The sequence below is a fragment of the Catharus ustulatus genome, chromosome 13, assembly GCF_009819885.2.
Source record: "Catharus ustulatus isolate bCatUst1 chromosome 13, bCatUst1.pri.v2, whole genome shotgun sequence".
NCBI classification, from domain to species: Eukaryota; Metazoa; Chordata; class Aves; order Passeriformes; family Turdidae; genus Catharus; species Catharus ustulatus.
The window spans coordinates 8,963,493-8,984,199 of NC_046233.1; the positions used below are offsets into that span (position 1 = coordinate 8,963,493).

The 20,707-nt window shown below is 41.5% G+C and overlaps 1 protein-coding gene across 2 annotated transcripts in view; it reads left to right on the forward strand.

The window, feature by feature from the left end:
* The window catches only part of FHIT (fragile histidine triad diadenosine triphosphatase), a 531,592-nt gene that overhangs the window by 446,336 nt on the left and 64,549 nt on the right, over positions 1-20,707 (forward strand). For both annotated transcript variants that reach the window (XM_033071650.1, XM_033071652.2), the window contains one exon: positions 1,840-1,908. In XM_033071650.1, the coding sequence (XP_032927541.1) occupies positions 1,840-1,908 (69 nt within the window). The remainder of the gene's footprint in view (positions 1-1,839; positions 1,909-20,707) is intronic.

Sequence of the window (20,707 nt, forward strand, 5' to 3'; positions counted from 1 at the left end):
ACTTTTATTTTTCTTGAAAGTCTGTCCAAAAGTGAAATTTCAGGCCTAGGGCTACTGAAGACCGTCTTTAAAGTTGCTTTGTGATTTTGAGCAATACATCATAGGAGCAGTGATGTTCAGATGATACATTGCACTAATACATCACAGGAGCACTTTCGCTCTTATGATATATTAGTATAATACACTATCAGAACACTATCACTGATATATTGCTCAAAAACACAGTTTTTGACCCTCAAGAGTCACCCTCATCTCTAGTCTGAATACACTGAAAGCTGTGGATAATGATAAGAATAAGAAATCACATATTCGGTTTCTCGAGGGTAAAGCTGAGAAAAAAAATAGTGTGGTATTTGGAATATTTCATTAAGTGAAACATCCTTGTGTTTTCATTTTATTCACTGAGCAAATGTTATTATGGATAGAAGCTAACACAATATAGGTGTGTTTGAATTTTCTTACAAATAGGCTAAGAAAACCTTTTTAGATTTCATATTTCATTATAGACTTAAGCCTTGTTTTGAGAATGTTTCAATGAGGTGCAGGAGTTTCAGCAGATTTCTACCTCATCAAATTGAATCAGGTGCAAGCTATCTAAATTCTTTGCAAACCGTTTGGTGCTTTTTCTGATGCAGTCTTTTTTTTTCAAAAAAAGGGATTTAGGCACCATCTAAAAAGATCTGAAGATGCATAAATGTGATCTGTCACTCAGATTGTTTGTTGCCTCTCCTCACTGAGGTGTTGGGGTTTTTTTCCCTGAAGAATTATTCTCAGTTGTTGTTTTTCTTTACTCAAGAGTGAAAGACAAAGGGAAAAAAACAAAGGGAAAAACATTGCTTTGCAATGTTGTTAGTAGCTGAACTTACTGCAGAAAAGTATTTTTCCCACTAGAGTTTAGACCTTGAGATCTTGCACTACCCTTCCTTTATGGTATGAAGAGAGTGTCAGAAAAAAAAAAAAAAGGTAATAGTAATAACACAACATGAAGGTGCCAAATCATATATTTGTGTTCTTGCCTGTAGTTTTGTTTGTTTTCCTCAGATCACCTCAGCACTTTTGACAGAAACACATCACCATTCCCCTCCTTCCCAAAGTGGGTAACCCAAAGCTGCCTGTGCAGCTCTGCTACCCCATGGGCCGTGGCCCTGTGCCAGGAGTGGGACAGGGCTCTGCCAAACTGGGCTCATAGTCCTTGTGCCTCTTGGGTTTTGGGCCACCTGGCACTCTGTCCCTGTAGGTGTGTCCCCAGCATGAGTCTTGTGCCCCACAGGCTCCAGTTTGTTGTGTTTGGGCTGCAGCCTCCAGGGAGGAAAGGAAACATTAAAGTTTTGTGAACCCTGTGAGAGGCACTGTCCCTTCTGTCAGCCTTTCCCCCCACTGCTGTCCGTGCTGTGGCAGCAGCTCCTCTGTCCCCAGGCAGGGAGCCCTGAGCCCAGGCTGCCCACAGGAGCTCCCACCACATCCCATCCCCAGCTCCTCCTTATTCCCATCTATTCCAAAGACACAACACTCTGCTCCAAGGGACATTGTTATTTCAAAGCTGTGGCTAAATATGTCTCTGACTGACAACTATGAATAATTCCACAGAGCCCCTAAACTTCCAGGCATTTCACTCTGAAGCTCATATAATACACCAGGGCTGCTCTCTCATGTTTTTCATCTTTTATATTCTCCAAAGAGTTGAGATACAGTTATGGAACAGGTTAATGTATTTTCCTCTGAAAAGAATGCTGTGGGAGCCTGTGCACGGTTACTTGTGTGTGTTGAGAATAATGCTGAAAGTTCAGAAAAGAAAGTCATGAACTTGGTAATCACCATTGTTTTGTTTCGCGTTTTCAGCACGTTCATGTCCACGTGCTGCCAAGGAGGGCTGGAGACTTCAGCAGGAATGATGATGTCTACGAGGAGGTAAGAGTTATATTTAATTTCTTCTTCAGAGCTGGTTTTGCTGTTAGTAAATTGCCTTAATGGTCCAGGCCCTCCCATGGGTGGAGGGATGAGATCTCTGTATTTTTATTGCTTGCAAAAATCCTGTGACAGCAGCAAGATCTATACTGGGATTTCCTTGTGAGCTCCCTCTCTGAGGGAGGATACATTTGACACCTTTGATACTTTGATCTGTCACTGCACACAGGGTGCATCTCTACAAATAACTGTGTTCTCTTATTTTGAGGGCACAGGGAAAAAGGGGGACCACATAGCCTGGAATGCAGGGAGGGTGTCCTACACTGGCTGCTCACCTGCAGTGCCAAACCTGCCCCTTCCAACCAGAGGAAACACAGGCAGCTTGTCACAATTCAATCACAAATTGCCTGCTGGCCTGATTTTTATAGGGCTCTGCTCAGCTCTGGACAAATCACATCATAGCCCCAAAGATGGAAATTAAAGAGCAACTCTGCATATAGATGGAATATCTGCATGTGTGCAGATTGTGCAGCAGAGCTCGGCTCATGAGCTGTTCCAGTGTGACTGAATCACTGGCTTTTGTTTAAATGAACAATTGTACTGGCATTAACAAAAAGTTTTCCCCAGTTTGACAGCTGTCACAATGATTCTATGAAAAAATCTCACTATTGTTAAATTTATGGCTTGCTCTTTGTGGGTTTGGTAGGATCCTCTATCTGAAATATGACATCTCCTTCTCTTTCTAAAGGTAATTAATATAAACTTGTTCAGTGCTGCTGCAATACCATCTGCTTGAAAGAGACACCATGACATTTTCTACTTTTGTATTTTTTCCTGTGTGATATCTACATGATGACAAGTCCCCACTCACCAAAAAAAAAAAGTGGTGGTGTGTTTTAAAATTTTTCAATTACTTAACTATGCAAAAATGGAGAAGAAAGCATAATGCTGACAAGTTCTATGAAGTGTAGTGCCTGAAAACCCCACTAATAAAAGTAAAACCTTAATGAGAGTGCTGAGCATGGAGATCCAATGGAAATAAATGATGGCAATCTTTGCTGGTGTGGTGGTTAAAAGCAGTTGAAGGAACACCAAAAGGGCTGTCAGGCACTGGAAAAGTGGTGGAGCCACCATCCCCAGGGGTATTTAAAAGATGTGCAGATGGGGTTCTGAGGGCTGGGGTGGGCTTGGCAGTGCAGGGTTAAAGGTCGCATTCGCTGGTCTTGCTGGTGTTTTCCACCTAAATGATTGTATGGTTCTATGATCTTTTCCTTTTCACATGTGTTAAGGGGTTTCAGATGCTGCATCAACCCATCCAATCTCTTTCTGTTTCTGTCATATTTACAGTTCAATTTGCTTCTTTTTTAACACAATTATTCCTCCCTTGTTGTAGCTGAACAGAAACAGGCAAAACTCTAATGAACTAGACTATATATTTAGTGCTGTTAGATGCAAAAGGATGGCAAATTGGGAAAGAATTTCTTTTTTATTTTGTCATTTCCAATTATAGCAATTGTAGGTGTTGCTTTTAGCAAACAAGAAGCATAAATATTTAGACATAGATGTGATAATTTATCTTTTACAGCAGAAGAATGTATAGCCTCAGAGTCTAACTAGCTATTCTTGAACACCACAGAGCTAACACACTTTTGTACAGACTGTAGCTGAAGAAAGATTTATTTTTTTTAGGATGCCTGGGAAACAAAAACACATTTGCTGCTATAAAAAGTTCGGTGCCGAGTTCTATCACTGTCTGGATTGAGGATGGAGGGACTTGAGCAATTTGCTATCATAAGTGAATAAAGCTGTTTTGAAAAATGAAAAAGGGACAAATTATTGAAAATACAGCTGACTTTGGAAATAATTTGGAGCTTATGTCAGTACAGCAAAAACATTTTGATATAATGCATCTCTGTGTGATGTCAGCAAGTCATACATATGCTTTTGACAAGAAGATACTTTAAAAGATTTAGGAAGATATGTAGATCATGGAGGGGCAACAGGCTGGAAATTGATGGGGGATAAAGTACCATTAGGCGAGATGTGGGTGCTGGAGAGAGCTTTAAATCTATTTTTCATGAAATTTGTACTTTAAAAATCCAAAACCTGTTCATAAACGACACTTCATTTCCATGTATTTGAGTGATAGATGGAGATGTATTTTAGGCAGCAAAGACCACCTTCCAAAATCATCCCAACAGCCTTTTCCTTGTGAAATGTGATCAGCCTCCCTCAAACAGTCTGTGCAATTGTAAAGCACACCTAGGATAAATTGTGCATGTTGCAGTGCCTGGTTTAACAGCACAGCCAAAGGTTCAACAGCAATTGGGAGCAATTTTCACAGGCTCCAGGACTCAGCTCTGGCTCAACATGTCTTTTGCAAACCCCTTTCTATCTGTAAATGCTTTTGAGCCCTCCAAGCTCTGCAGTTGTCATCTGTATGTGCTCAGCAGATTGCTGATAAATCCCACTGCTCTTAGTGTCTGACAGTGAAAGGAATGCCCAGGTGTTGAGACATCCGACCTCTGAGGAGACTTCTAGAGTTGAGACAGCCAGAAAGTTCTTGCAGCCTCTCCCTGTGTGCTTAATTTCTCCCATTCAGTTTTGGAGTCATCACTCATCTGGTGGAAAAGGCAGAATAAAGCATATCAGGTTGTTTCTGCTTAGTCTGAGATCTTCAGGCTTGTGGCTGTGGAGCTCTGACACAGCCCTGTCCAAAACAGCTTTTAAGTGTAAAGTGTATAATTAAAGGTAAGGTGTTTCTTAGCACTTGTATTTTAATCAGGTATGTAATGGACAAAATGGCTGCTGATTTCTGGATATATTTTTAGAACTGTGGTAGTAGAAAATTAATTGTAGAAGGAATAGAAGAGGGGCTGACACTTATTTCACAGCACCTTCTCTAAGGCATTCATTCCTTGGTAGAATGTGTCACTTAATATTTTAGGGTTTTTTACCTCAGTGCATATGAAAGGAGTCACTGTGTGATTTTTCCAAGATACAAAGAGAATCACTAAGAGTAAAAAACCATCTGCATTTAATATTTTAGATGTATTTCCTCTGCATCTTTGCAGGGCTATTTCTTGGTAGGGTATTTCCTGGGAAGTGTCAGCTATCCACTCTCTGGGCTCACTGCAGTGGACAGCTAAAGCTATTGTTTATCAGTTCTTACATTTCTCTGCAATTATTTGAAGCCTAATCCTGCAAGTGTGCACATGCCAAAGCTAAACTTGTCTTACAGGGTTTTTTTATAGGATCAGGCCCTTCATCTTTTACTATTGCTAGATTACTTTTTTCATCTTCATCTTGAGTAGTTCTTATTCATTGATTCACTTTATTTCTGGAACAGCAGAACAATAGCAGCTAAATATTAGGAAAACTTTCCATTAGAATAACAATTTATACCTCTGTGTTTTCTTTTTCGTTTGAAAGAGATTATATTTCACATGTTTTGATCAAGGAACTTAAAAGCCTCTTATCAAGCAGTTGCTTGCTTTGAAGTAGATGAGTTCTTTGCTGTTATAAGGGTATGTCACAGTGACTGATAGGGATTTGGTATGAATGAACATCTTTACTGTAGAACAGCCCCCTGTGTTGTTGCAGTCAGCACATGTACTGCAGTTGTTGGAGGTCATCGTGTCCAAGACATTCAAGAACATTATCCTGAAAAGTCTCAGCACTTCCAGGCATCTGTGGGCAGCCCTCATTCAGTGGGTGTTTGAAAAGTCCATAGCACAGCCTGTCCCTGTCTCCACTGAGTGGTTAGCCATTACTGCAATATAAATAACATTCATCATCCTTTAGGTTGGCAGGTAATAGCTGTACTGGGCCAGGGACGATGGGGCTTTCTCAGAAAGGAAGACTCAATCAAACTCCTCACTCCTGTTAGGAGTGCTGACCTCAATAAGTTAATTTTGAGGCTGACAGGCTCGGATGGGTAAGGGCAGCCTGGACTCAGTGAAACCCTGAGCATCCTTGGCATGCTGAGGTGAGTTTTGTGGTGCACACCTTCCCCAAATTCTGTGTTTCCCTTGGTGCCTGCAGCCTCCTGTCACAGATGCAGCTGCCAGGGGTGCCCAGCCCCTCACCAGCCTTGCTCTCATGCCCACTCGTGTCACTGCCTGTGTTCAGCTCCCAGCCTAGACTGGAGAGCAGTGGAAAAGGGAAAGTGAAAGAGAGAGGTTAACCCAAACCCCTGTGCCTCCATCCTCCTCTGCCTGCCAGACCTGTGTCATGGATCTCCTGTAATGAACCCAAGTGAAACTTCCTACTGTGAGTTCTTCAGTAATTTATGAGATTTTGTAAAAAGCCAGCAAAAGAATTCGCTTCATGCTATCCTCCTTCCCCTCTGGCATTCAGGCAAGCAGTGAGAGAGTCACTTAGGAAAAGGTACTGTGACTTAGTGATCTCATTCAGCACGTTATGTTAAATCATTTCAGCAAGAATACCTATTAGTAATCATTTCCAGTTCCAGGGAGGATGAAGGAGGCATTTTGGCATATGAGTCAAGAACCTGCTGGGCTGTTTCTTCAGGCTGGCAAAACAGGGGAACTGTGGTGAATTCAGAAGTTTTGTCAAACGAGCCTGAAGTTGAATTCTCCCTGAATGGCTTTGACTGTGACATGCCATCACTCCAACCTGCAGACAGCATCCTGCCTGCTGCTGGGCACTGAGCCTGGCAGAGGGCTGGAAACCTGCACAGCTGCACTGAACTGCTTAGGCTTAAAGGTAAGGTAGGAAGAAAAAAGATAAATAAGCACTCATTCAGGTCCTGTGAGACAAAATGGAAAGATGCCCAACAGCTCCTGTGAGCATCAGATTGAACTATTCATGAAAATTAATGGCATGCAGAGCTAATAGGCTGTTCCTTGGCCTCAGAATGATATTGTACCTTCTGGGAACATATTGCAGCTGCTGGGAGATCAGTCTGCTGCATCTGAACTCCCTTGGGGCCCGACCCTGCTCTCTCTGCACCCTGCATGGTTAAACCCTTAGAAAAGGACAGAAGCAGCACACAGTCTAAGTAGTTTTGTGGTTTTTTTTTTTTTTTAGCTCTGGTTTTCCCAGGTACAAGTTTATGTCCCAATCTTCTAATGCAGCAGCAAATAAATTATTCCCAGTAAGCTTTAGATTTTACCCTAGTCTTGCCAGTGTTGTTTTTTTCTGACTGTAAGCATCAGAGGAAGTTCTCCTAGCCAAGGAGTATGAGCCTTTCCCAGTTGCTTCCCGAGTCTTATGATATTTTAGTGACTGCAGCAGGGCAGGGCAGATGAACTGTGTGTGAATATTTCCAGCTGAGAGTATTGCAGAAGAACCTAGAACTATGCCAATAATTATGGTTTTGATGTTGTAGATGGATGGACAAAAAAAGATTTAGTTAACCTGAAACAATGTTTTATTTTCCCCACCAAATGAATTTTCTTTTTGTTTTAAACGGGATAATTTATTTTCTGGATCATAATATTTTGTCTGATTAGGATTAGAAACCTCCTGGATAATGCTGGCATGCCTTGCAAGCTTATTCCATGCCTACATGAGGCAAAGCTGACAAATTTTTTGTAGCAATACTGGGAGATGTCCTATTGTCACATTTATACATTTATCTCCCTACACAAAAACCCCATTGTTTGTGGTATTTTTCTGCCCTTTCCAACCCTGTGAGGTATTTCTTAATTTGACACCTGAAATCTCTGAGACCTTCCTCTATGCTGCCTGTGTTGCTGCATTTCCTTTAAGATATCAGGATATTATAATCTGATCTGATTAAGAGCCATTTCATTCATTGTGATGTTTTCCAGTAGGATCTAGAGAAATGGAAACAGCTCAGCTATAGAAAGGAATTAGAAGTGTTGAAGGTTTCCCATTAAGGCAGCCATCCCTCAGGATCACACACGTGCCCTTTACTCCCAGGCTTTGTCTGGAAGGCAATGTGCATTTGGCATTTTCCATACCATGGATAAGCCTCATTGCCCTCTGGCTGTCTCTCTGCATTCCATCACTGCTCTTGATGCTTCCTACCCTTTCCTGCCTCAGGGATTTTACAATCATTGTCCTCCCAGGTTAAAAGGTATTGGCTGCCACGAACCACTTACATTTCGTCTACAGTATAGTAGATGCAAATTTTTGTGACCATTGCAAAGGATCTCTGGGCTCCTTGTGTAGGATGTTTATTGTGTTTAGCTCATGGAGTATTTGCTCTTTTGTGTCCTTGATGGTACTTCATTGGCAATTGACTTTGTGACAAAGAGCCTCCAACCAAGGACAACTTGCTGATAAGAAAATTAAAGCGAACATGGTCTCTGAGGCCATGAGTCAGTGCTTGTCAGTGCTTGGACTTGCTCAGATGCTTGCTGTGTATTCCCAGTCCTGAGGTAAAACTGCCTTCAGATCTCAGCTCATCCTTTGTGGCAGTGTAAGCTGAATTCCTGCTGGTGAGGAGAACATGCCCCATCAGTATCCTAGGTACTCAGCTTCTTGGAACTGATGATATGGAAAGCAAACAAACCTATGAGAGAGTTGCCATTTTCTAAAGATAGATTTTTTGCCAAATTAAAACGCTGCCTTAAACTTCAAATGAAATTCTCCCCTGTTCTCTAAGGTTCAGGATATTGGAGCAGGTCGTTGCTAAGCACAGACCAAATCACACTGAAATTCCAGTGCAGACCTGGCAAGGAATTAAGGCCATGTGAGAAGAGAAGCTGATGGTAAAATAAGGATAGAATGAGAGTGGGTGTTATCTTTTGTTTCCTGGCAATGGTTTTGCCAGGAAAGCAATGCAAAGTAACCACAGACCTATTGCCATATCAGGGGCAAAGGAAGCGTTATTTCATTTTCAGAAAGAAAATTTTAATAATACATTGCAGCAGAGTGAGAATTTAGTTTAACAGAGTGTTAGCATAATTGTGCACAATTTGGTTTTATTTAAATACATTAGGCACCATTGTTTCTTTTCCATGTTAAGGATTGACTTCGGTGCTAGGTTGCAGCAGTTTTCCTTAATTGCTTTAATCCTTGGCCTTAAGAAAATGAACACTTTAAATTTACACTTGTTAAGTACACTGCTAATGAAAAACAGGCTTTAGCAGTCTTTGGCGGGGCCCAAACTATATGTAAAAAAAAAAAAAAAAAAAGAGAAAGAGAAGAGGGGAAAAAAAATTATAAAAAAAAGAGAGGGAGAAGCTAATCACCAACCATTCTGTTAATGCTTATTTTAATCATCTTGCCTGCCCTTGCTGGCAGACAGAGCCATTCCGCTGCAGAGGCAGGAGGCAGCATCGCCTCAAATGGCACTGATGTTGGGAATTGGGCCCGGGAGGACAATTTGACTTGTCAGTTTATATAGACATAAAGCTTCATTGTTGTGCACAGACACAACTGGCTTTTTAAAAGCCTATTTCCCTCCTGATGATGTGAGAATCTGCTCCCCTCTCTCCTACTGTTCTCCAGCCCTCAAATTTATTAGATAGTGTTTGTAGCCCTGCTCAGTTTTTGTAGGGGCAGGTGGGGTCCAGCAGTGCCATGAGCAGACCACAGTGACCAAATGCCAGCTTTGAACCAGAGGTACCTGTCAGGGCTGGGGGAGTAAAGAGCTCCTGCACACTGAGCAATGTCTCCTCAGAGAGTTTTAACATACTGATATCCCTGATGGAATATCCTCTGTGGAATTAAGTGTGTGTTTTAAAACATACAGGATGCTCAGAAGAGAGGAGCTAACATCATTTCCTTAGGGGGCAGAAATGAAACATCTCCAAAATTCAATTAATCACCAGAAATGTATGATCTGTTTTCAAAAATAGCTCATGCTGCTATTTTGCATGTGCAGGAAACTTTTATCTTTCTGACAACTAAGAGTTGTAGTTAGCAAAGTGAGTTTACAACTTCTTTTGGCTGCCTGTGCCTCCCTGTGCTGCAGGGAGCCCCTGAAAGGGTTTCAGATAGTGCACTGCAGCATTTTTCCCATTTCAGCTTTTGTATCCTGCAAATAGGAGAAAGGGACAACTGGTGCCCACATGGAGCAGTGGCATTTACTGCTCCAAGGAAAAGAAAGCTTCAAAATCCCACCTGGCTGAGTTACAGCCTAATTATAGCTATCCAAGCACAGGTATTCCAAAAAAACAAGGAAACAGGGAAGGCAGCCTGTGTCCCACTTTGCCCAGATAGCTGCAGCACTGTGCATGAATGCAGAATCCCTTCCTGCATTTAATTGCAAAAATTAGTCATAAGTTTGTGGTAAACATATAAGCAAATCCAGCTAAATGTTTCTGTGTCCCTTCTGCCCATGTAAATGACTTCTGTGTATTGGTATCTTGCTTCTAGGGATTGTAATCTCTGTGGAAGTGGGAAGATCTTGCAATAAATAGTTTTAATGGAAGGCCTGTCTTAGAATTTCTCTTTTCCTTGAACAATCACATTTTTTCTTTCTTTTTGTAAGGAAAAAAGTCTAATCTCATTCATTACACGAGTGTCTTTGAAGGGGCAAATGCACCCAGCTGCCAGGTCACGTGCAGCACGGGCTCTATGCAGGGCTCTCTTCAGCCAAAGCATGATTGGGAGCAGTAATTGAGATTAGCTCCATAGGAGATGGGCCTCTACTCTCTTCCTGGCTTCTTTCTCAGTAAAATAGTTGCATTTAATGCATTTATGAGTAGACTATAAGTGCTAACATACTTTCTTCCCTGCCATTTTCATGGCAGGCTCACTGAAGAAATAACAATACATAAAGCTGCATAAACATTTAAGGTCTTCAGTGTCTGCTGCCATTGATGCTTTCAGATTTTCCATTTGAAGATAATTTCATTTCACACTTTTACATCTGAAGAGCTGGTTTTTGAAGAACTCAGAGTATATTTTTTAAAAATGTGTATATATGAAGTTTCCTCCTGCCTCTGTGAGTACATTAAGTTACAGTACTTGCAGGTTTGATGCAGAGAGGTGAAGGGACTTTGCGGAGTTCTGGAGTGAATCAGGGCAAAACTGCTGAGGCAGATACATCCATGAACAAGCAAAAGGTGGATTGATCACCCAACCACAGCCCCATGGAGTAATACAACACATGAAGCCCTTGCTTTCCTGTAGGAAAGTGTGGTCCTAAGGCAGCCGGTAGATATTCCAGGATCCCCAGCTTTGAGCAACACTGAAAACTGGAATGATTCAAGAACCATTTTTGGTTGTCTGGTTGTTTGTTTTATTTTTCCCTGAAGAATACTACTACTGGTATTTAAAAAGTCAGATTGCCACCCAGTAGTGCACTGGCTTCATTCAGCCAAGGCCTGTGAGCAGCAGCAATTGCTGCTCTCTGAGGTGAACATCTCAGGTATTTTAACCTGAGGTGGATGTTCACCCAGCTATAGAAAAAGGGACCTATCTGCACTGGTATGGTGGCAAATGCTTAGGGGAAAAGTAAGAATGAACATATGTATGAAATGTCCCAGCTTTTGGTCTCCAGAAAGGCAGATTCAGGGGGTCCTTTGCCATAAGTGGATTCTCAGGTAGTTTTCGAAAAAAAAAAAAAAATAAGCAAAACAGCTACTGACTTTCAACAAGAGTTGGATGTCTAAATGCCTTAAAGACTTTGGAAAAGCCAGCCCTTTCATCCACTGCATTAGGTTGCAGTGGCAATATTGACACTCAGTAGGATGTTATTGGCATGTGATTTTCTCTTTTCATCTTGCACAAGGGCATGAGGCAGAATTTCCCTCTGCTGCTGCGTGAGCAGAGGAGCTGTGGATTGATGTATCAGCACTTTGTGCTTCTGGGCTGTTCTCAGGAACATGTGCAAAAACGAAATAACAGTAGAGCAAGGACATTTCCCAGGTTAGATAATGTGCTCCACTGACATCCTTTACTTTGCTTTTAAGAGTGATAAGCATAATGAAGCTGAGAACAATCTGGTGTTTTTCCACCACTTTTAGCAACCTCTTGTCATTTTTAGCTGCTGATGTTTCTTCTCAGGTGCTACCTGGTGATCCTTTTTACATGTTTATTACTGTTGCTTCTTCTCAAGAAATAGATTTGCTGAGAGTAAAGAAAGTTGTTCATTAGGGCAATGTAATTAAAGGAAAAGTAGACATCATGCCAAGTTCCGTTTTCTCTACAAAGCACCACCTTGGAGATTGCCTGAAACTCAATTACTCATTGCTATGCTTATTAGGGAGAACAATATGCTGAAATGATCCCTACTTCTAATAACCTTGTTTTCTACATGTGAATCATGTTAATACTTTTTGCTTTAGTGCCTTAATGACCATGTGTAAAATGGGTCTGTTTCTAGAGGGGGAATAGGGAAGGTGGGCTACATGGTGGGTGTTCTCTGAATTGCCACTCTCCATGGAGAGTTTCTTGTTTCCTGCTGGTCCACAATCATTTTGTGGCTTTTTTGTTGTTGTCATTGTTTTGTTTTAATTACATGGAACAGCATTTATTAACAGATTACATCTTGATAACCAGATTTCCTCTGGTGAAATGAAAATGTTCATCCTCTGCCTTGTTCTCTCCCTTTGGGGGAAGGAGTGTTCAGTATCTTTCATGTCTCAGTCTCTTCTTTATTACATCATGGCTTCACCAAGACAAATAATTTCTGCAACAGGAAGCTGACATTAACACTTGCTAAATAACTTTGTTCTGATAACTAGTCTAATGCCCAATTTTCTTCCTTAATGAGCTACCCTGATACCTTCCTGCTGTCCTTCTAAGACTATGTCTTCAGCTTCTGTGAACAGGCTGTTCCTATGGCCCCAAAAATCCTGTGTACCCCTGCAGCTGTATCAGAGGGAGCTGTAAATACCAGGATTCTGTCCAGGACTTTGGAAGAGACCTGAAGCTGTGAAGGAAACAGGATGTACATCCATCCAGCCTACAACATAATTACCCTCCTTAGCTTCATGCTCAAGCCTTCTCCTTTAAATGTCCAGGAAACCTTCATTAAGGGGGTATTCCATTAGAACTGAAGGGCAGAAATCTTAATTATACCAGTAAGGATGGCCGAAATTGCTATGGGAATGTGGGGAAATTGCCTGAGAGTCAAGCTCTGTGGTGACCAAGTTTCCCTGAAATTCTTTGTCAAAAATGCCACGAGCACTCATAAAATAGTTGTATGCAAACTTCACTTTTGATCAAAATCATGGATGGAAGGGCTGAATGTTGAAAATATCTAAGGGAAAGAGAGGGAAGTCATTTGTTCCTAAGCAAAATAGCTTGACTGGCAAAGCTTCACTCCCAGAGTGGAAAAGAACTGGAGAAATGTAAGGCTGTTCTCTCTTTGGTGCATGACTCCATCCCTGGAATTGTTCAAAGCTACATTGGATGCTGCTTGGAACAACCTCATCTAGTGTAAGGTGCCCCTGCCCATGGCAGAGGAGTTGGACTAGATGATTTTTAAGGTCCCTTCCAACCCAAACCATTCTATGATTCTGTGATAGAAAGAGGAGGCTAGTCCAGGAGATTGGTTCAAGTACCAGTAGTGTCTTATATATCATGTAAGACACGTATCATCTTTACCAACTGCGTCATATGAATACTAAGAAATCGCTGTTCCTAAGAGTGCTGTGTGTTCATCTCAGAAGGAAATGCATGGCAGTGCAGTTAACCATTCCTTCTCCTTCTTTCATGTCAGAATATTTCAGTCCTTTTATGCGGAGTGCAAGCAAACATGATTGAAAAGGAAAGTCTTACCCTTTGATGTTTATTTGTTGCATTATCCACTTTTCATGGCTCTATTATTCCAGAATCCTATTGAGCCCTTCATTGGCAAGTGGAAATTTCCACTGCAGTCAGCAGGGTATTTCTACCTCTAAATCACTTAATTTGGCCCCTGATACTTAACTTGGGGCCAGATTATCAAAAGTGTTGAGCACCAGCTTTCTGAAGGCTTAGCACCTCCCACCGAGGACAGATTTTCAAACTGCTCTACACAGAGCAGCTCCTGTTGTGACCCTTTAAGGACAGATTTGTGAAAGAACTCAGCAGTTCCATTTCACCAAGGAGCTGAGTCCTTTCTAAAATCTGTCCAGCTCTGCTTAGTGCCAGGCTGGAAGATAAGGACTTTTGAAAATGTAGCTTTTAGCAAGCTCTCTGATGTGGAAAAATATGAAGTTCCAAACATTGGGAAGGACTTGAAACAAATGCTTGCAAAGAGAAAAACCTCCACGTTTCAAGATGTGCCAATTTTATTGACTGATAGAGGGGCTGGAATAAAATTTTGGATCTGAACAGGTTTTCCCATAATTGCCCACTAGGAGGTTTCCTGCACATTCTCCTGCAGCAGCTGCCAGGCAGGATGCTGGGGCAGACACTGCTGTGCTGAGGCAGCACAGCAATTCCTGTGTTCTCAGAAATGCATTCACTTAGCAAAATGTGATTTGTAAGCAAAGTAGCACAAAGCAGCCATTATTCTTCTACCAGTTTTTCTGGGGAATAAAATACACAAAAAAATCAACAAAACAAGACCAAAAAACCGCAAAACAAAAAAACCCAAAACAAAGAAAGAAAGAAAGAAAGAAACAAACACACACACACACACACCCTGGAAACATTTATTTGAACTTTAGAAAAATTGATTGAATTTTACTTTTGAAATTTTAGACCCAGGATTCCCCTTGCATGCACTACACTGCCTTGCTTTCCAGAGAGTATTTCCTGGTGTAGCTAGCAAGAAAAGTCTCCACAGAACAGTTTGTGTAACCTTGGAAACTTCTGGGTTTCTAGGTGAGTGTTGGTTCTTCACCTGAAAGTTGCAGTAGGCAGGTGGCAATGGAGGATGTGATGCAGAGAGGATATTTCAGTATCTAAAATTCATGACTTTAACCCTAGGCAGCACTTGAGCTCCCAGGAAGGTAGCTCTGTTTGACTTCTGTGTTTCAGAAGACTGAAGCTGCACATCTTGCATGTGTGCTCTGAAGGTGGGTGTTTCCCTCCCCCATGGGAACAGGCAAAGGAACATTGACACCTGAGCAGCCACTTTGGGACCTGGCACAGCCCAGTGCAAACCAGACATTTGCTTTTGGTCTCCTGTGCTGCAGGAGCCTTGGCACATACAGACTTCAGTCCTCTGAGACCCCTTGTGAACTTAGAATGTGCTTTTCCTTTGCTTATCCAGCCCCACTTTGACATAAAGTACTTTTAAAAATAATGAAATAGATGTAAAAGAAATAAAGCAAAGGAGGAGGCGCAGTCTTGCTAAAAGCCTTTACTGCTGTCACAGGACCGTGCAGCTTCTGTGATTATCCCTTGCCTTGTTCAGCAGTGTATAATTTAATGATTGCATCCAGGGCATGCTATTAACTTTCTTTTCTACTTCTGCGACCCCAAAGCTCATTAATTCTTTTTACTATTCCCCACTTGACACGTGTGGATGTGTATGGGGAGGGCAGTGGCTAAAGAAGTGTTATGGATTTCATATCTTTGCTTCGTCTGCCACATTATAGCAAATGACAGTTGATTAGGTCTTTCTATAGATCATTACCAATTGTTTTCTACCTTGCAGATGCTGCTATTACGACAAATCTATCATATCCTAGAGATCCTATGCAGCTTGTTATTTCTGTGTGATTTATTACACTCGCAGTAGAAATGTTGTTAGCGAACATTGGGGAAGCAGTGAATATATTGAGAAATATCAATGTATCCTCATGTTCTGGCTTGCAGTGACAGTCAGTGATCCATCTCACTGACACTTACCTTGTTAACATTTTGATCAGATGGCAAATTTGTCATTTTTCCTGGTAACAAGTATAAGTTTGTACAAGAATTGCAGAAACATGGGGAAGATAAAGGGCCCCTCTCTTAGTTTTTTCCAATGTGATGTAATCAGTAATCTTTCTGGGAAATGAAATAATTACTCTGTGAAAAAGCTTATCCACTAGAAAATGTGCCAGTGGTAGAAAGCTCAGATTTCTCTTCATTTGAGGATTGAATGAGTTCTCTTTGCAGCCATTACTGACACGTTGATTAACACACCAAACCAACATGAAATGATAATATAGAACAAAGAGGTTTTTAGTCAGATTTCCTCTCCTTGATTGTAGTGAGGAACACAAAGATCTTGCAAGTAAAAGGGAACAATGGTGTACAAAATACTACAAACAAAACGTTTCAAATTTCTTCTAATCCTCACACTCAAAGCTTTTTCTCAGCTGGGCTGTCAGCTCCGCAGCTCTCCTGTTCCAAAGCGTGGGCAGGAAAACTGTGCTCAAAACACAGGTGGGCTACACAGGGAAATTACAGCCCCTAATGAAATAGAGTCATCTCAAAGAGCCAGTGATTCATCTGACAGCCCACAAACATGGGGAAGAGGGCAAGAAAAAGAGTGGGGTGTTGCCTTTGGAGAAATGGAGCTGTTTGCAATCTCTGTGCATGGTGTCAATAAGGACTTGACCATGAAGGAGTGAACGTGGCAGCACTGACACAAAATCATAGAATCAAAGAATCATTTGGGCTGGAAAAGATCTCTAAGATCATCGAATCCAACCATGAATCCAGCATTGCCAAGGCACCACTAGACCATGTCCCTGAGTGCCACCTTTGCACCTTTTACAAACAGTGGTGACTCAACCACTTCCTTGGGCAGCCTGCTCAGTGTTTGACAACGATTTCAGTGGAGAAAATTGTTCTTAATCTCCAATCTAAATAAGACAGAAGGATGTGTGTTCAGGACCAAACCAGAATAAACCCTACACAAATAGTCCTTATTTCAGGACTTGCATGAAAGTTTATTTCATTCCATTGTTTTTTTCAGTTTTATCCAGTGAAAACTTGGCTGCATTATTTCAAATGGCAAGTGCCAAATGTAAGGTCTCAGTCAATATGATGAAAAAAACAGGGGTCAAACAGTTCTTCATTTTAACCTGATAGATTAAAAAATGCAGGCTAGGTAGATCTTGAGAGTAAGTAGATGAGAGTTTAATTGAGATGATACAGCTTTTCATTCTCATTTTCACTAAATGACTTGGGAGGTCTGATCCTCTGCTGGATGTGGTTTGGTTTTATCTTGTTGCTTCTTTTCTTTCTTTGTAGTGTATTGTCAGGGTGTAAACGCTGTGAACAAAGGCTCAGATTGTATTCAGAGAGCACACACAGAAGCTGAACACTGCTTCAGTTGTGTCATTTTGGTCGTAACAGTATAGCTTGGAATTGTTTAATTCTTCTAATGTTATGCATAGCAATGCAAGAGTTCAGGCATCATAGAACTCGAGGAGCGAGTCAGTGTTCTGCATCAGTTTGAGAAAGCACAGTGTCATCTTCTAGAAAGTGTAATTGTCATGATTAATATTTAGCATCAGGAAGTCTATGTGGAAGGGCACAAGTTGCATCTGCTAATTGAATTGAATGAGTTACTGATTTTTCATTTCCTTTTATTTTCAGCATCCCACTGAATAGCAGAAAATGTACAAGTACATATTTTCTATAGCAGTATCTCTTGGACTGAAGGGTGTGCCTCTTACAAAGCCACCCCTCAGGTGCCTGACCCAGGGGAGCAGGTGGACAGCAGCACATTTGCTGAATTTTGAGTTGGGACCTTTAGCAGGGAGACATTGAGGTGCATCAGAGGTGCAGCTGCACCAAACTGCAGAGCCAAAGAGATGCAGAAATGGGGATGATGAGATGATAGGAGACAGGAGTAAGCTCTGGAGAGGGGCAATGGCTGGCTTTACTTCTTGGAACATCTCTGATGAACAGGGATCTGATGGCACAATCTTTCTATTTAACACTGCAGCACCATAATTGCAACTTCCTGAGAACTCTGGTCACTTAAGTGCTTCTTCTCACTGAGAACAAAGGGACTTCATTAACAATGAAGAAAAATATGAAAATTCAAGCAAGTATTGCTGAAGAAGCTTGGCAGAATGTTTTCTGAGAGAAAAGGTAGCAGTGAAATGGGTGCAAGGAGAATACACAGTGAAGTAAGTTTAACAGAGCTGGTTGACAAGATATTGCTGCAATTTGTCTTTCGGATCACACAGAAAGCTGACAGATTTCGCTAGGTCTTGGTGACATTCATATAAAAAAGTTTCCTAAATCACCAGCTGAAATTTCAGAGAATGATTTCTGATAAAGGGATGTCAGAAAGTTTCACCTTCTGAAATTGGTGACTCATTTACCATTATCTTCATTGAACAGCAGAGATCCTTCCTTTACGAAGAGAGATGAAAAATTTTCTTTGAATGTACCATATTGCTTCCGATTCCAGAGAGGAGAAGGGAATAATTTTGAGGATGGTGTTGCAGTAATTAGTTTCAGATGCAAAGGGCTGAAAGTAAAACCCAACAAACAGCAAGAAAGGGATTTGCCAGCAGAGCAGCTGGAGGGTAGTACTATTTTTTTTTTTAGAATATGCAATCAGTGTTGTTCATCAGTGTTTTGTTCCCTAATAATTAGAGCAAGATTAAAATTTTTAAAAAAATAGAAAGAAAAAAAAAAAGCAGAGCAGATTATTGCTGGGAACTCATTTATGGCTGTATCAGGAGTTAATGTTGAGCTCTGAAGGTGCTTAACACTTTTGGTGGAGAGGAGATAGCATATGGGGGTGTTTAGTGCCTGATGGTGGGAATGCAGACCACCAGCTCCTGCTCTGTGGTTGTGAGCACATGTGCTCAGGCTGCTTGGAGTCCAATCCCATTCCTATTTAAACCAGTGTGAAGATCTATTAAGCTTGCTTAGCATTAGGCTGGGCTCTTGAATTAAATATTCTCCATTGAGTACATGTAACATAGCAGAACCCTCTCTTTCATCTTCACCTAAATGGCAGAACTCCTCCTCTCGGGCTGTTGGCATCTCTCTTTTGCTGTCATTGACACAGAAGAATTTCCTGGGCCTGAGGATTCTATTTGATCAGGTCATGGGGTTTGCTGCATCTTGGCAGAAGAGTGTTTTCTCAGACTGTGTTTTATGAACTGGCAAATTGCAGCTTGTGACGCTCTTAGGAGTTTTGTTCAGTCATTTAGGTTTTACCTGTTTCTAAAATAGAATTTTTCAGTCAGCCCAATTTGTTTGGGTTTACAAAGAACAAACATGTTTGTCCTGTAATTTGCATTAAGGAAGGCTTTCATTACTCTTGCATTTCATTTCACTACCGTGAAAACAAAACCCAAACCAAAACAAACCATCACCACTGATGCAGCAAGAAAGAAGGTGTTGTTTGTAAACATCTGTGGCTTTTGATGGTTTGGATAACTGCTTGCTGGTGCCTGGAAAACCAGGCAACAGACTTGGAGTGAGGGCTCCATCCTGTGATGACCCAAAATAGCAATTGCACTGCCTGGCAGCTTGGGTGTGCATAAAGATGAGCACAGCCCACCTTGGGAAACAGAGATCAAAATCTCAGAGACTTAAGAGAACCAGTAAGGAGGCTCCTTGCTGGGATCTCTGCATTTGCAGGGAGTTTTCTTTAGATTAAACACTGCTCTTATAATAAATCCAGTTGGGTGCCTTTCAGTTTCTCAGTTCAGTTCCATGTCTGCAGTGCTGGGGTTCCTCCTTGCCCTCCCACCTTGAGGGTGTGTAGAAGATAAAAGGGAAGGGAGCTGGGGTTTGCTGGCATTTCCAGGCAGGAAGGTGAGATCAGCCACAACACAGTTCTTTGACTTCAGCTCAGTTTGCTGGGGCCCCTGGCTGGCAGCACTCCCTCCCTGCTTCTGCTACTCCAACATTTATTTCACAGTAAAGGCTGGTTTCATTTAATCAGCAGCATTCTAGGACTGAAATGACCTCCTTTTTATTTTATTTGTTTTACCAAGAGTTGAAAGGTAAATATCATTTCAGTACAAAGCTGTAAGCAGCATGATTTCTGTGATTTCTCCTCCTTCACACATCCTCAGCCTTATTCATAGATACCTGACAAGGAAGCAGCAGCAGGTGTTAAAACAGTACATCCTGCCAACAGTAAGATAGGCCATCATCAAAACAATCTTTTTGTATGCAGGTTTTTATTTTTTATTTCTGGCAGCCAGTATCAGTAGGGAGGTTTCAATCTGAAGCAGAAAATGCCTGAACAGGGTCTCCAAAAGCCAGACTTTTACCCAAGTGGGTCAGGAGAGCTCTGAACTCAAATGAGGTTATAGACAGATATTGAGTTTTGCTCATTGCAAGCTCGACAGCCCACTTAGCACAGTTCACTGGCCCTTGCTAATGGATGTGTTGTAATGTCCTGTATCTCTCATAGCCATGAGTTTTGTTTTTAATGGATCTGAGGTCACTTTGGCTGAGAGGTCCTTACAGTGACTTCTTGCTAATAGTGCTTAACATTTCTATGAAACTTAGTTGTGCTTCTTAATTTCTTTATTACGGGAATATTGCACCCATGGCACTCTGAAATGAGGATGTGATGGATTCCTGCCTCCACCTCCAATTTTCCACTGCTGAGCAAACCTTCCATTGGGAGAGGTGGACTTAGGTTGTTGTGGGCATGAGACATAACTTAGGCAGGATTCACAAAGAACCACAAAGGGTTTTGGGAACCACTGTGGGGTAATGTTTGCATTTTTGTTTTGGGATGGGTTGGCAACTCGGTACCATGAGCTGAGTGGCTGCCCATGCCTGTGTTCTCTGCAAATGCCAGATTGTCTTGTCAGGAAATCAAACCCACAGAATATACATTCATTGACAAGAATTATGTAAAGTTTCTTTTGCTTTGGGGTTTGTTTTATTGTTTGTTTGTCTTTGATTTTTGGGGATATTTTTCTCAGGTTTTTTCTGGATTTTGGGATTTTTTTTTGCTCAGAACAGGAGTTCTACTTCCATCTTTGCCTTGCCAGGATCTCTTGCCTTCATATCTGTCCTGGCAGGGCCAGCCTGACTTTGTTTTGTCAGA